Here is a 13779-nt window from a genome sequence, read left to right as displayed (position 1 = left end):
GCCCCTTCCCGACGCACCGGAGCGAGACTTGCTATAAATGACACCTGGACAGCAGCCAGGGTGACGCGGAGGAGGGCACCGGCTCTCAGAGTTCGTGCCCGATAGGCCCGGGACACCGCGTCCCGCCGCTGCCGGCCGTCCCCGTCTCCCACAGCCCCGGCGACTCCGCGGGAAGCGCCGGGACGCACCTGCGCCCGTCACTCCTCCCCGCCGGCATCCATCCCTCCGTCCCACACCCGCCACCAAGCACCGCCCGGCCGGAGCCGCTCGGGGCCCCCCGGCGGCGGCACCGAGCAGCCTCTGCCGCCACGGCGAGGCCGGTCGGGCGCCGGGAAGGCGGCGGCGGGCGCGGCACGGCACAGCACAGCACAGCACAGCACAGCACCGCACCGCACCGCACCGCACCGCCCCATCCCATCCCATCCCATCCCCGCACGCCGCCACGATCCCCGTTATCCCGCAGCGCTGGAGGCGGAGGGGGTGCAGGGGAGCTACACCGGCCTCCGCCGCCCGGGAGTTTTAAAGGGGCAGCGCGCCTCGCTAGGACGGGAGCAGCGGCTCTGCCCCGGGGGTGCCCGGAAGGCGGGAGGGCCGCTCCCGTTCCCGGTGCCGGCGGTGGGGCGGGCGCAGAGGGAGGGGCGGGGGCTGGGTGTCTCCCGCTGCCGCTACAGCGCTCGCCGCCTCCCCTCCCCCACGGCGGGGGCTCCTCGCCGCAGCCTCTGTGCTCCGCTCCCGGTCATGTGACCCGAACGTAACCGGACAGGAAAAGCCGCCGCCGCCGCCGCCGCGCTGACTCCGTTGTTGCTGCTGCCGGGCGCGGAGACGGCGGCGGCCCCCGCGCGGCGCCACCCGGCGGCCCCCACGCCCCCCAGGTGAGCGAGCACCGGCCGCGCCGCGCCCGCCCCGCGGGGCAGCCCGGCCCCGCCGCCCGCACGTGCGCCCGGCCCCGTCGCGCCGGCCGCGGCCCGGGCTGAGGCGGCGCCGGCGGGGGCGCGGCGGGGCCTGCTCGGCCCTACCTCCGCATTGTGTGTGAGGGGCTCCCCGGGCCCCGCCGGGTCCCGCCGGGTCCGAGCGGGCCGAGGGGCTTGCGGGGCGGGAGGTGGAACTGCCCGGTGAATCCCCGCCGGACCGGGCCGGACCGGGCCGGGCCAGGCGGCTCCATCCGGGACACGGTATGGGGTGGGGGGGGATGGGTGCGCACCGAGGGTAGGGCCGGGCCGAGCCGGAGGGGAGTGGGTGGGTCGCGGAGAGAGAGGAAGAGAGGGAGGAGGCCGGGGGGGCCGGTGCCGCCCGGCGCGGGGCTCGGCTCGGCCGGTTGAGGCCCGCGCTGCCTCCCTCCCGCCCCCTCCGGCGGCGGCGGTGGCGGCGGCAGCAGCAGCAGCAGCAGCAGCGGGATCCGGCGCGCGCGGGGCGGGGCGGCCCCGCCTGTCCCCCGCCCCCCCCCGGCGGGTTGGGATGGGCCGGCCCTGGCGGCGGCGGCGGCGGCGGCTCTTCCCGTCTCGCGCGCCCTGGCGGCTCCGCTCGCGCTGCGTCTCGCGCGCCGTCTCGGTCCCGTCCGTGCGCGCGTGGCGTGCGCGGGGGGGTGGGCGGGGCCAGCAGGAGGAGGGAGGGGCGGAGCGCAGCCAGTGAGAGCGGCGCGCGGCCGCCCGGCCTTCCGCCCCGGCGACCAATGGGAGCGCGCCGTCCGCTCCCGCACTGGGGCCGAGCGTGCTCCGGGCATGGAGCGGGCGCGCGGCCGGACACGCCCCCGGCTCGGACAAGGCGGGAGCGCCCCGGCCGGGGGGGGGGGCTGGGAGGCACGGAAGGCCCATCCCGGCTCCCCGCCCGCCGCCCGGGCTGAGGGCGAAGGCCGAGCGGGCGCCTGCTGCCGCTGCGGGAGGTGCGGCGCTTCCGTGAGGGGCCGGGGCCGCGCCGGTGCCCTCTGCCGTCGGAGCGGGAGCAGCGCCGCGGGCTCGTTGCTGTCCAGGTTCGCTGCCCGGGGTGCGAGGGCAGAGCGGGAAGCGCCGTGCCCGAGCTGCTCCCTGGCAGCCCGGCTGGCTGCCCGTGCCCGGCCCAGTCCCTCGGTGCGGTACCGGCGCAGCCCCGGTGTTATCCTGGGCTGGTGCCGCCCCCGTGTCCCGGCGGGGCCTTCCGAGCGAGCGCCCGGCCCGAACGGGCTCGGCCCCGCGTGGCGGCTCCGGCATCGCCGAACGGATCCGGTAACTTGCACAGGCAGAGCGGGGCCGGCCAGGGAGGCACTGTCCCCACGGGTCTCCGGGCACAAGAAGTGTTTCACACACTTGTTGAATCGGTCAGAACTGAAATACGGCCTTGCCAATGTTAATCACCGCTTCATTTAGCTAAGGGTAAAATTCCTGAGCACACACATGCCTGTAATGTGCAAAGTGCTTTTCCTCGCTCTTTTCATCTGCCCTGTCATTTCCTTAGAGTGTAATTACTGCAGTGCTTTTAGCTAGAGCGCTTAGATATCATCCAGATACATGCAAAACACAATGTTGTGCACGTGTATCATTTTTTTAAAAGTTCAACTCAGGTCTTTAAGGAAGGGCTTGCTGTTCGGGGTAAGAGTGAAGCTCCAAACTAAATACACTTAGGACGGTAATAACTAGAAAGAATGCTTGTCTGGCTCTGAGTGCCTTCACATCGGTGGTTTGCTCTGCTTGGCAAGTTTTGTTCTCCAAGCGCAAACCAGACTGATTTTTAAAAATTAATGTGTAGAACACATTAATAATCAAAATTAAAGGTTAAAAAAAACCAAACCAGTGTGTTTTCTCTAATATCACCTACATTGGGCATCTTGCAGAATTAAATAACACCAAACATGACTTTTGTTCCTGCTGACAGCAAGTATTCCCTCTTGTGGAGAGAGAGAGAATCTTAGCATATTGTATCTACAAACTTAGTTATCCAAACATTCATTGAGGGAGGAGAATATGTACTTAAAGAGAGCTGAAACCTAACTTCTTTTTCTCTTATTAACTGTAAGAAAATAATCAGCTGTATCTTACACTGTATTTCTTTCTTTGTCTTTACACCCCTGTCTCCAATGAGTTCTGATCTCATGTGAATGCAAGGGAATGCATTTGGTCAGCCTGGTTATTCCTTTAAATACGAGGGAGTTCTTCCCTGTCTGGCAAGCAGAAATACTTGCTTCTCCAGTGACTAAACATACTGGCGTATGTGAAATACATTTCTGTTCTCTTTCCCAAAAAGCCATGCTCTCACTGTATAAAAGAAACTAGCTGCTTAAACCTGACTTAAATTCCGATAACTTGCTGTTCAGTTTAGAGGGGAAAACACTTTTTATAATTTTTTTGATCCACTTCTAGTTTCACCTTCTCTTTCTGTTCTGGGCATTACATGGCCAGGAATTTTGTTGGCTTTTCTTGCTGTTTTATACAGATGTTGGCTTTTCTTGCTGTTTATGTACAGATTTACATTGCTTCATACTTTCACTTTTGCCCAAAGTTCTATTTGCTTTGATTAAGTTTGTTTCCACTTGCTGATCTTAACAGCCCCATATTCATCCATCCATCCAACCATGGGTAACTGTCCTGATGTGTTTTCCTGTCTATTTTTTCCCCCCAAAGTTACCAATTTTTGCTTCCAAGACTGCCCTTGAATCCTTGAGAAAAAGATAAAGCTCTTAGGTAGTTCTTTGTGGGCAGCCTCCAGCATCTGGTACCAGGAGGTGCCCAGGAGAGCGAGGGGCAGTGGAAGCCCTGGCCTAGGGGGGCTTGGGTCAGTGCCACATTGCACCCATGGTTATCCTACCTGGTGTGTGGCCAGTGGCCAGCCATGGACAGAACTGCACCTCCCACCCTTTGAGTTTCTTGATTTTCTAGGCAGGCATGAAGACTTTTTAAAAATGCTGTGGTGGCTGGTCTCAATAAATAGATCAATAGTTATTAGGTGAAAAGGTTGACCCCTCCTGTATTGATAGTCCAGAGGGCTTGCCAATACCTAGAATGAATTCACTGTTTGAGCCTGGGAAAATTCAGGTATGTATCTGGTATTTCCCAGGAGAGGGCATAACCATAACAAATGTTCAGTTATTTAATGCTGGGCTTGGATTCAGCTGGATGGACTCATAACTTTTAGGTAAAAGATACACAGAGACACTGAAATTCCAGGTTAAAAGTATCTAACTTGTCTTTTATTGGGTTGTGTCACTCCCACTTGTGTGGGTGAGTTGACTGACATCAGAAAGGAAGATCAGTTTTCCTATTTGAGCAGACAAGTGGCAACCAAAACACTTCCTTTTTCCTACTCTGTATAGGTGTTTTTACTACTTGTTAATATATCTTACTCTTTCTTAGCTATTTATATTTCTATATCCAAGTACCCACACCCTGCCTTTCCAGAACACTTTGGTCCTGGTTCTCCTTTGCTCTTTAAGCCTTGGCAGATCACTCACACCTTTGTGAATCACATTTCCCATCATGAAAGAGAAATCCTTGCCTATGTGTAAGGTATCTTTTATACAGTAACTTAGGATTAAGATGTGTTACTAAAGTATGACATCTGGATATTGGAGAAAATATCTGTTATGACACAGCTACTGTTGCATCTGTGCATCTACTGTAAAGTTTTACATGCAAGTCATTTGCTTTTCAGAGTGTAAAAAAATGGATTTGGCCAACCATGGACTTATTCTGCTGCAGCAGCTAAATGCTCAGAGAGAGTTCGGTTTCCTGTGTGACTGCACAGTTGCCATTGGGGATGTCTACTTCAAGGCACACAAATCTGTCCTCGCTTCTTTCTCCAACTACTTCAAGATGTTGTTTGTTCATCAAACCAGGTAACTCTAAAAAGGTTCACCATTTAAATGTTGTTCAGTTAACTAACCTAAGGGAGTCTAGCAACAAAATGTTCTTTTTGCTTCTTGTTATGACATAAAGAGCGTCTTAACTGCAAACAGTCGTAACTGCAAACTAGAACCTCACTTTCAAACATATTAAAGTTGAACTGTGATTCATTAACACTAATTTTATAATTTAGCACAAGTTCTTTATCCTTAAAAAAGCGTAGAAAATTGAATTTCTACTATTGAATACTTCAAGAATCCTGTCTTCTCTCCTGCACTTTCCTTCCCCCACTCACTGTCCTCTACTCTGTCTTGACACTGCTCTTGACATTTGTGCAATGTTACATACAATCCAATAAGTACTTGCTAGGAGATTTTGAGAAATAAACTTAGAAAAGAAGTAATGTGTTTCATTTCTTTGCAGTTTATTGTCAATTAAATAATAGAATACTATGTAATGGTGGAAAATAAGGGGGTTTGTGGTACCTTTCTTTCAGTTTTTTTTTTTAATTATTTCTGTACCACAGGCTTACATTGAGGAGATGATTGAAAAGATCACAAGAGTGTGAGACCACTTTAAAGATTTTTTGGTCTTTTTCCAAAATACTTTAACTCAAAAAGTTAAAGTGATTCACACTTAACTCTTTGGCTAAGAGTTCTTAGCCAGAAGTGAACTGCTAGGAGAGAAGTGCATTTGCACTTCTGAAACAGGACTGCAGGCAGATGTTATCAGCCTTGGTCCACCCTCAAGAGCACACAGTCATCTTTGAAAGACAGCATGCAAGTTTACTTTTGAGTCATATATCTGAATTCAGAAGCGGTCACAGAGAGAGCTCAAGAAGGGTGCACCTCAAGAAACAGAAGAATTGGCTATAATTCCCTCCTCAGCTTGGTAGCTTACTGTAGTTAGAGCATTCAGACCGCAGCACGTAATCATGTCCATTTCTGAATTTCTGTGGTTTATTTATGTTTGTTTTTAATAGAGGAGCTACAAATACTTATGAAAAATAATTAGAATGCCAGTTCCTCTCCTGTTAACTAACTGATCTCACAAAGATGTTCCCTGTTTCCTTTCTTCTTCTGTGAACCTTGCCTTACTTCTTGCACAGAGATACAGCCTCAGCTAGAGCAGTGGTAGCTGTCTCAGTCCAGAGCATCGTAAAGGTTGATGCATAGGGCACTCTCTGAGCTGGAGGGTGATGTTGGTTTCAGTCCTCTTGGGCTGAAAAGGGAGAGCCAAAGCATCTCCCTTTGAGTGCTCTAATCAGGGGACTGCTAGGCTGATCAGGCAGTCCACTGGTGCTGCTGTTTTTCCCTCCGTATTCAAGGAAAAAATCTGCTGTTCTGCTGTGTAAGAGACCAGGATTCCAGGGGTTACACCTGTTGCATGAGATCCCTGGGTGAATTCGCACTCTGTACTGCATGGTTGCTGGATCATAATGCACTTGGGACAAAGCAATACCTCACATTTGCAGAACTATAGCTGTAAACCCTAGTAGGACATAGAATCCCAGCAGGCAAGTGCCAGATGAATTAGGTGTTTTCAGGACTAAATACTGAGAAAAGTTTATTGGACTGTGAATTTAGAGTCCCGTGCTAGCAGGTTGTAATTTAGCTACAGATGTGTTTGAATCCAGCCAACAAAAGAGGGAAAATGTCTTCGCAGTTTACAAAATATATTAATATGTGACAACACATTTACAACATAACAGCAATTTAAAATGGTATAGGTCACAATGGGACAGCTTTTCTTTCAAGCCAGTTACTTCACTGAGGAAAGAAGTAATCTTTCAAGTAGCTCCTAAGATTAGCTCTTTCACAGTAAAGCATTTCCCTTAATATTTATTGCAGATTCTGTCTTTTGAATTTAAGTAGAAACCTCCTATTTTAACAAGGCTTGAATAACCTAGAACTGGGAAAAAATCTTTTCCTTATGTCTTATTTATAATTTTGTTTCACCTTTCAGTGAATGTGTCCGTTTGAAAGCGACCGACATACAGCCAGATATCTTCAGTTATCTCTTGCATTTGATGTACACTGGGAAGATGGCACCACAACTCATTGACCCAGTTCGACTAGAACAGGGAATAAAGTTTCTGCATGCATATCCACTAATTCAAGAGGCCAGCCTTGCAAGTCAGGGAACTTTTTCTCACCCGGATCAAGTCTTTCCATTAGCATCTTCATTATATGGCATTCAGATTGCAGATCACCAGATAAGGCATCCCACTAAGGTTACATCAGCGACTGACAAACTTGGGCGAGAACCACGGCCTCAGACGTCCCGAATGAGCCAAGAGCAGGCTTCTGACGGCTCACAGCTCTCGCAGTTGGGTGCAAATCTGCCACAAGTGACCCGGACAAATATGTCTGCTTCTGACCCATTGCCATCTTCTCTCTCTCCGGAATTGGTATCTGCTGCTGGTAATAATTCACCTTCGGGAGAGGAGGCCAATATGGAAGCATCTTCTTCAGATGAACAGCCTGCCTCTCTCACAATAGCACATGTCAAGCCAAGCATTATGAAAAGGAATGGAAGCTTCCCAAAATACTATGCCTGTCACCTCTGTGGTCGCCGGTTCAACCTGCGCAGCAGCTTGCGGGAGCACCTGCAGATCCACACAGGAGTTCCCTTCACATCTAGCCAGCAGGGAGAAAGTAATATTTCTTTGTCTCTCTGTAACAACACAGCTGATAAAGATGCCATGGAAGTGCCTGAAGCGGGGATGATTAGTGACAGCGAGCTGCAGCAGATCTCAGACTCCCCAATAATTGACGGGCAGCAGCAGTCAGAGACGCCTCCCCCCTCCGATATCGCAGATATCGACAACCTGGAGCAGGCAGATCAAGAGAGGGAGGTAAAGAGACGGAAATATGAATGTTCCATCTGTGGTCGCAAATTTATTCAAAAAAGCCACTGGAGGGAGCACATGTACATACACACGGGCAAGCCCTTCAAGTGCAGCACTTGTGACAAAAGCTTTTGTAGGGCTAACCAGGCTGCCAGACACGTGTGCCTAAACCAGAGCATGGACACATACACGATGGTGGATAAACAGACTCTGGAGCTCTGTACTTTTGAGGAAGGCAGTCAAATGGACAACATGCTAGTACAGACCAACAAGCCCTACAAATGTAACTTGTGTGACAAAACTTTTTCAACTCCCAATGAAGTAGTCAAACATTCGTGCCAAAATCAAAACTCTGTCTTTACGCTAGAAGAAGATCGCTCCATTCTGTTAGGTGGTGGGGACACAGAAGCCACAGAGACTGATAACGCAGTGTTAGCCTCCATCAAAAAGGAGCAGGAAGCAGTGTTGTTAGACTGAATGTGAAACCTATATCAATTTTTTAAAGTTTCTTTACTCATTTTTTATTAAATCAATTTTTTCCTCCCCCTACCTCTTACCTCACTTACCCCTACCATCTTTTCCAGCAACCTCCTTCCCACCCTTTGTCTTCAGCAACCAGAACTGTACTGGCACATTAAGGAAATTGGACTTTGCCTCTCCCACCAAAACAAACAAAAAGCTCTTGCATCAAACCACAACAAAATTGATTTTAATACAAAGGAACATGTGGAAAAACAATCCAGCTAACTATGTTGATAGTATTAGTTATTCCAAATTTAATAGATTTTAAACAAAATTTAGATTGCTTAAAAGTGTATTTAGATACAATGATGAGTGTAATGAGAAACAGAGTATCAGTTTGGTAAGCAAAGGATATATGTATTTTAGTTTCCCTGGTAGAAGGCATTTTGAGATCTGGCAGATTAAACACCGTGCTCTTTACAAGTCCGCATGCAAGTTGATTAAGGTTATAACCTAAGCCCTCAGAGCTTTTCCTCAAAGAATGCAGGAATCTCTGTTCATTGAGTTAAAAAGAGCTGAGGGTGTTGGTTTTCTTTTAGCCATATGTTTTCCTTCAAGTATGCCTTTGGGTATCTGTTTCAGAGTCAAGCCAAGTCGTTACTTAGTCAAATTCTGACTTAAGTAGCTGTAATAGTAATGTGATGGCAATCTTTATATATATATATATATAAATACTGTATATGTATAAAGATTTATATATATATAAAGTGTCTGTGTGTATATTTGGTACAGGTAAATAAATGCACACATCCTTTTTAAGTAACTGGCCGTCTGCTCTCAGATTCAGCCTGGAATGTCTTTTAGTTGTTTGACAAAGCTAGTCATTGCACAGGTTGCTTTTAGCCAAATTTGAAATGTCCTGAGCTGTGTGCATTTTTATTGACCTGTTGAAGCCAGTAGGTAAGTGTTGTCACCCAAGCTACCAAGGAAACTAGAGAAGTGGCATACTGGTGAGCTCTGCACCATCATTAGTGCAGCACATGTGTTGTTAGCTATACAGAGCTTTGAGTCATTCTGCATGAAAGGAGAGAGAAAAAGCTTTATTCCCTTACTCAGGCAAGGAATGTCCATGATTTCATTTGGTCTAATGGCATGAGTTAAGAGGAAGGAAAAGCGGTGTTATAGCAACAGGTGATCATGGTTGTTTTAAAATGAATCTGTAGTGCTGGCTGGGAAATTCTGCTCTATGAGAGTCCTGTTATTTTGAAAGCCAAGACAAAGCCTGCAAAAACTGAAAGGGTGAATTCTGTAGTTTTAGTTACTGCTGATGGTAGTACTGCATCTTTGTGTTAAAAATCAAGTTGTTGATTTTTATTATTTTATATAGATGCCCAGATTTTTTGCTGGTAGCCTAAAAACCTAAACTGACAGCAGCAGTGAAGCCCACTGAGCAATTACTGGGCCAACAGAAGGTCTAAGTGGACAGAAAAAGTGCCCCATCATAAATGGAGACAGTGTGTGTTTGGGGGGAGGGGTGGGAGAGGGCAAGTCACAAACCACAGCTCTTCTCTGTGTATACGTTTAAACTGAATATCATCTTTTTGTGTATAGTTAAGTTCTCAGATTTGTAAGTTTTTATACATCATTTCATTGAATAAAAACTGAATTAAATGGGATATGATTTATTGAGTTGAAGGTGAAAGGTTGTTGGTGTTTGGTCTTCCTGGATGAACTCTTGCTGAATCAGTTTAAAAGCCAAGCAGTGTATTCTGTTTATCAGACTAAAACCTCCATCACACAGGTGAACAATGAGCTTACTAAAAACTCGAGGTGGATTTAGCACAAAAGGTCTCTACATACTAGATTTTTTTCCCAGCTTATTATAATGTGACCATTATTGTAAAGTTTATTGTAAGTGCTATTGATTTTATTATCTCTCTTTTATTAGAGTAATAGGTTTAAAATCAATTGACTTCAAAATATAGAAGTCTTTTGAGGTAAAAAAAATAACATCTTAGAGAATTATTTTAGTGCTGCCCATTTTAAAACTTTAGGATCTTCATCTACCAGTGTAATTTCCTTAAATGTGGGTTTTATTTCATCTTTCTTAGTCCAAAATGCTCTGAGAATAGAAAAAACAAAAGAATAAACCTTTCCTAGTTCAGGGTAATGTCCGCTTTTTAGGTATCTGTGGTTTAGGGGATAGTCACAAGTTCATTTCCAAAATGACTGAAGCTGCTAAAGGTGCTACCACGTCAGCTGTTAGTTACTGCTTAGATGCTTTTATTTTATTTGTTTTTTTAATCCAGTGCTCCAGTTCTGCTGTGGGGCAAAGTACAGCAGTTCAGCTCAGCTCCCCAGATGGCTGGTTGTGTAAGGGTGCACGTGGCCACAGCATTTATTGTGAGACATTATTCCTGCTCTCACTTCTCCTTCTCCACTGTTTGGACATCATGATATTTTCTAGGTCACATGTTGAATGGACTCAAGCAAAAAACAACCAGTCTTAAAAGAAGCTATTTTTCTCTCAAACCTGTTCCTTATTTTAGCTCTGCAGAAGGTTTTGAACAACTCACAGATTGTGCAGAGACAGAGATGAGCTGGGAAGAGCCTTACTGAAGCCAGCGTTGCTGCTGGCAACATCTGGGATGTAGAAGATTGGAAGTGGTGACTCCCACTGAGGCAGGTAGCTCCTCTGGAGGGCAGAGTGGCCTTGCAGGCTGGTGTGCTGCCCAGCAAGAGTGAGCAGGGTGGGGCAGGGAAACAAGCAGCCATGGAAGGAGTTGGTTATGATGGTCCTGTTGCTACAAGGAATGTGAAATTGCAGGCTCAGCAGAGATACTTTCACCTGTTAATATTTATTCTTATGAAATAACACTGTCAGGTAAAGAGAAAAAAAAAAGCCACAATAAAGAGACTGTTTTAATATGTGTTGAGCTATGATAATGGTTTCTTTTAAATACCCTTTTATTGTCTGATGCTCCATTGGGATATTTAAGTCATTGCCTTTCAACTTCGTGAGCAGTTTTGTTCCTTTACAACATATTAGAAACAGTATAATTCTGGTTAACAGCTGCACAAGAATTTGGGAAATTGCAGCACAAATGCAGTTTTGCTCAAGCTTCTTTTTCTAAACCCTCTGCATTATTATTACAGTTAGAGATAACTCTGGGGTCTAATTTTCAGTTTGACTTGGAGATTCGTGACTGAGTTGCTCATTGCTCATTCAGTCTGCTCACCTGCTGAAGTTGGGAATTTTCTACCAAATAAAAGCAGACACCTTAGCAAGAACTGCTGAGAAGTTGGTGAAAATCTGCCATCATTCAAGGCCGTGGGCTGGAACTTCAGCTCCATGTTTTTCCAAAGGAGTATCTTCAAAGGTAATTTCCTAGGCATGTCACTTGGCATCTCTGCCTTGACTTCAAAAGTACCAAACACCTACAAATCTCTCTGCTCCAACAGAGGATTATCACTTCTGAAAGTGAAGTTTGCAGTCCATTGCAGTCAATATTTTTCCATCAAGTATCTTCTCCATCACTGGTCTGATAATCATTCTGCTTCAGCAGAGGGAGAATTTATCAGAAGACACTTGTTTTACAAACATTGGATGCTTAAAATTGCTCCTGTTTGTACTGCAGAGCCTACAGTTGCTGTCTTGATGTTTAAAAAATCTGGCTGGCTCTTCAGCTCCAAATCCCATAAAATAACAGCCTCAGTCACAAAAACTTGTCAGTTGCAAGAGGAAAAAAAAAAGAAACCTATTTCATTCTGTTTACTTTAAATAATTTCTTTGGCATTGCAACATCTTTTGCATCTTTTTTTAAAGGAGACCTGGTTAGACTTGAGCAGGTGCTATGGTACCTGGTGCCTGCTGGCATCACAGTCTCTCAATGATTTTTTCCCAATCTGCTTAACTGGAGGATTACCTTGATTGGATATTTTGCCTTTTTGGAGAGTAATACAATTCTTTAGATATTCTTGTACCAAACACTTAAAGATCAATCAGATTCATTCTTGACCAAATTCAAGAAATTGTCCTTGATTGTATTTCCACACCTTTTAATCTTGAAAAGTAAACACATATAAGGGAAGTTAATTTTGGAGTTCTGTCATTGATTCTCCTCTTTATTGCTTCCCAAATGTCAACAAGTGTTTTAAGATACTTCATAGTTATGAATGACTAGGAGTAAAATGGTTACTTTAAAAAAAAAATTAAAACCAATTAGATTCCTACTTCAACACCATAAATGTTACACTGTTAATTATAGCAGCATACTTTGGTTAATGAAATCTAGGTGACAGACTACCAGTGGTGATGGAGGCTGGCTGTTCAGGTAGTCCAGCTGTTACTCTGAGACAGAATGTTTCCACTTCTACAGCTCTTGGTTTTTTCACTTGTTTTTATTTGTAAAAATGCCCATTCCCGCTGGATAATGAAATCCCACTCATACCAAAAGTAGAACAAAATAGAGAAGCAAGAAATCTTTTGCAACACCATTAATGGGCATTTGCCAAATTATCTGTGATCATCTCTAGAAATAGGAGGAATTCACTGTCCTTAAATATGGGCTCCTCTCAAGTCTGCCATTAAGAAGGACCTATTTAGATGGAATTTGGCCAAAACCACATAACACATTTCCTGTGCAGTACAGCCCTGGTGCTGTGATGTTGGTGCATCCATGCTTTTGAACAGATCATGTGTGCCAAGATGCAAGAGCTCAGCATGGCCTTGGAGCAGCTGTCAGTGACTTGTCATTCCTTGAGGAATGAGTGCCAGTGTTTCAGTGCCAAAGGAGCTGCCAGCAGGACTTCCTCATATTCAGCCCATGCCTATTGCCTTGGCCAAAGCTGAAGCCTTCCTGAAACCTTAGGAAATCTGCTCAGGGAAGAGAGAAGCAGAGCCACAAAATGAAAGTTAACACAAATGTTCACTTACTGTACTGCTCTGTGCAGTGTGGAGGAGGCACCCACCACTCCACCATGCCTCAGCACAGATCCACAGCCTGTATCCAATCTGCTCACTGTGTCAGGACTCATTTTGAAGCAGCTCATACACTTTGTAAGGGAGCTTCCTGATCAATCCATTGTCTCCTTCTATCCTTAATCTCTCAACCATATGGTTAAAGCACTTTCTATTTTGTTACTATCATATTGTGCAATTCCAGTTTCAGCAGTGAATTATTTCATATATTGCCATTGTTTATTTGGGTCTCTCAAATTCACAGAGCAATGTACTCTGTCAATCAAGATTTATTTCATGAGCTTATTAGGTAAAAGTCAAACCAGGCTTCAATCCACTTTTGAGAAATTAGTCTGATCTTTCATTGTGTTGCTTCAACAATTCACACATCCATTAACTCAGGAACTGACTGAAGCACATGCTTATGAGCAAGAGAGTTGCCAGGGTGAGGGTCAGGGTGCTCATCCTTCCTTTGCCTCACGCTGCAGGTGTCCCCTCCATCACCCCGGGAAGCAGGAGAGCCTCAGCAGCCTGGCTTCTGCTGGATCTGCTGCCAAAGCTGGCGTATTTTGGGGTAAGCTGGTGTATTCCTGTATTCCCAGCTTCAAAGCCCGGTCTGTACCTTCCCTATGGCTTGTTGCAGCTCACTCCAAAGACTTCCAGGCTCATCAGACCTGCCAAGCAGTCACTTGTGCCAC

The 13779-nt window shown here is 46.8% G+C and overlaps 1 protein-coding gene across 3 annotated transcripts; it reads left to right on the top strand.

Moving 5' to 3' along the window:
- Positions 1–666: 666 nt before the first annotated feature.
- ZBTB2 (zinc finger and BTB domain containing 2) lies at positions 667–11051 on the top strand. Of its 3 annotated transcripts, none has more exons than XM_054630547.2 (3): positions 667–872; positions 4618–4801; positions 6774–11051. In XM_054630547.2, the coding sequence occupies exons 2-3, from the start codon at positions 4629–4631 to the stop codon at positions 8134–8136; spliced, it is 1536 nt and encodes a 511-aa protein (XP_054486522.1). In that variant the 5' UTR covers positions 667–872; positions 4618–4628; the 3' UTR covers positions 8137–11051. The 3 variants fall into 3 exon arrangements, with proteins under 3 accessions (XP_054486522.1, XP_077031498.1, XP_077031497.1); XM_077175383.1 differs by lacking the exon at positions 667–872 and adding an exon at positions 1634–1966; XM_077175382.1 differs by lacking the exon at positions 667–872 and having other exon boundaries at positions 4605–4801.
- Positions 11052–13779: the final 2728 nt, after the last annotated feature.

Source organism: Agelaius phoeniceus, chromosome 3 (assembly GCF_051311805.1).
Source record: "Agelaius phoeniceus isolate bAgePho1 chromosome 3, bAgePho1.hap1, whole genome shotgun sequence".
NCBI lineage: Eukaryota > Metazoa > Chordata > Aves > Passeriformes > Icteridae > Agelaius > Agelaius phoeniceus.
Note: the sequence above shows the minus strand (reverse complement) of the source record. Positions and strands in the feature narration are given on the sequence as shown.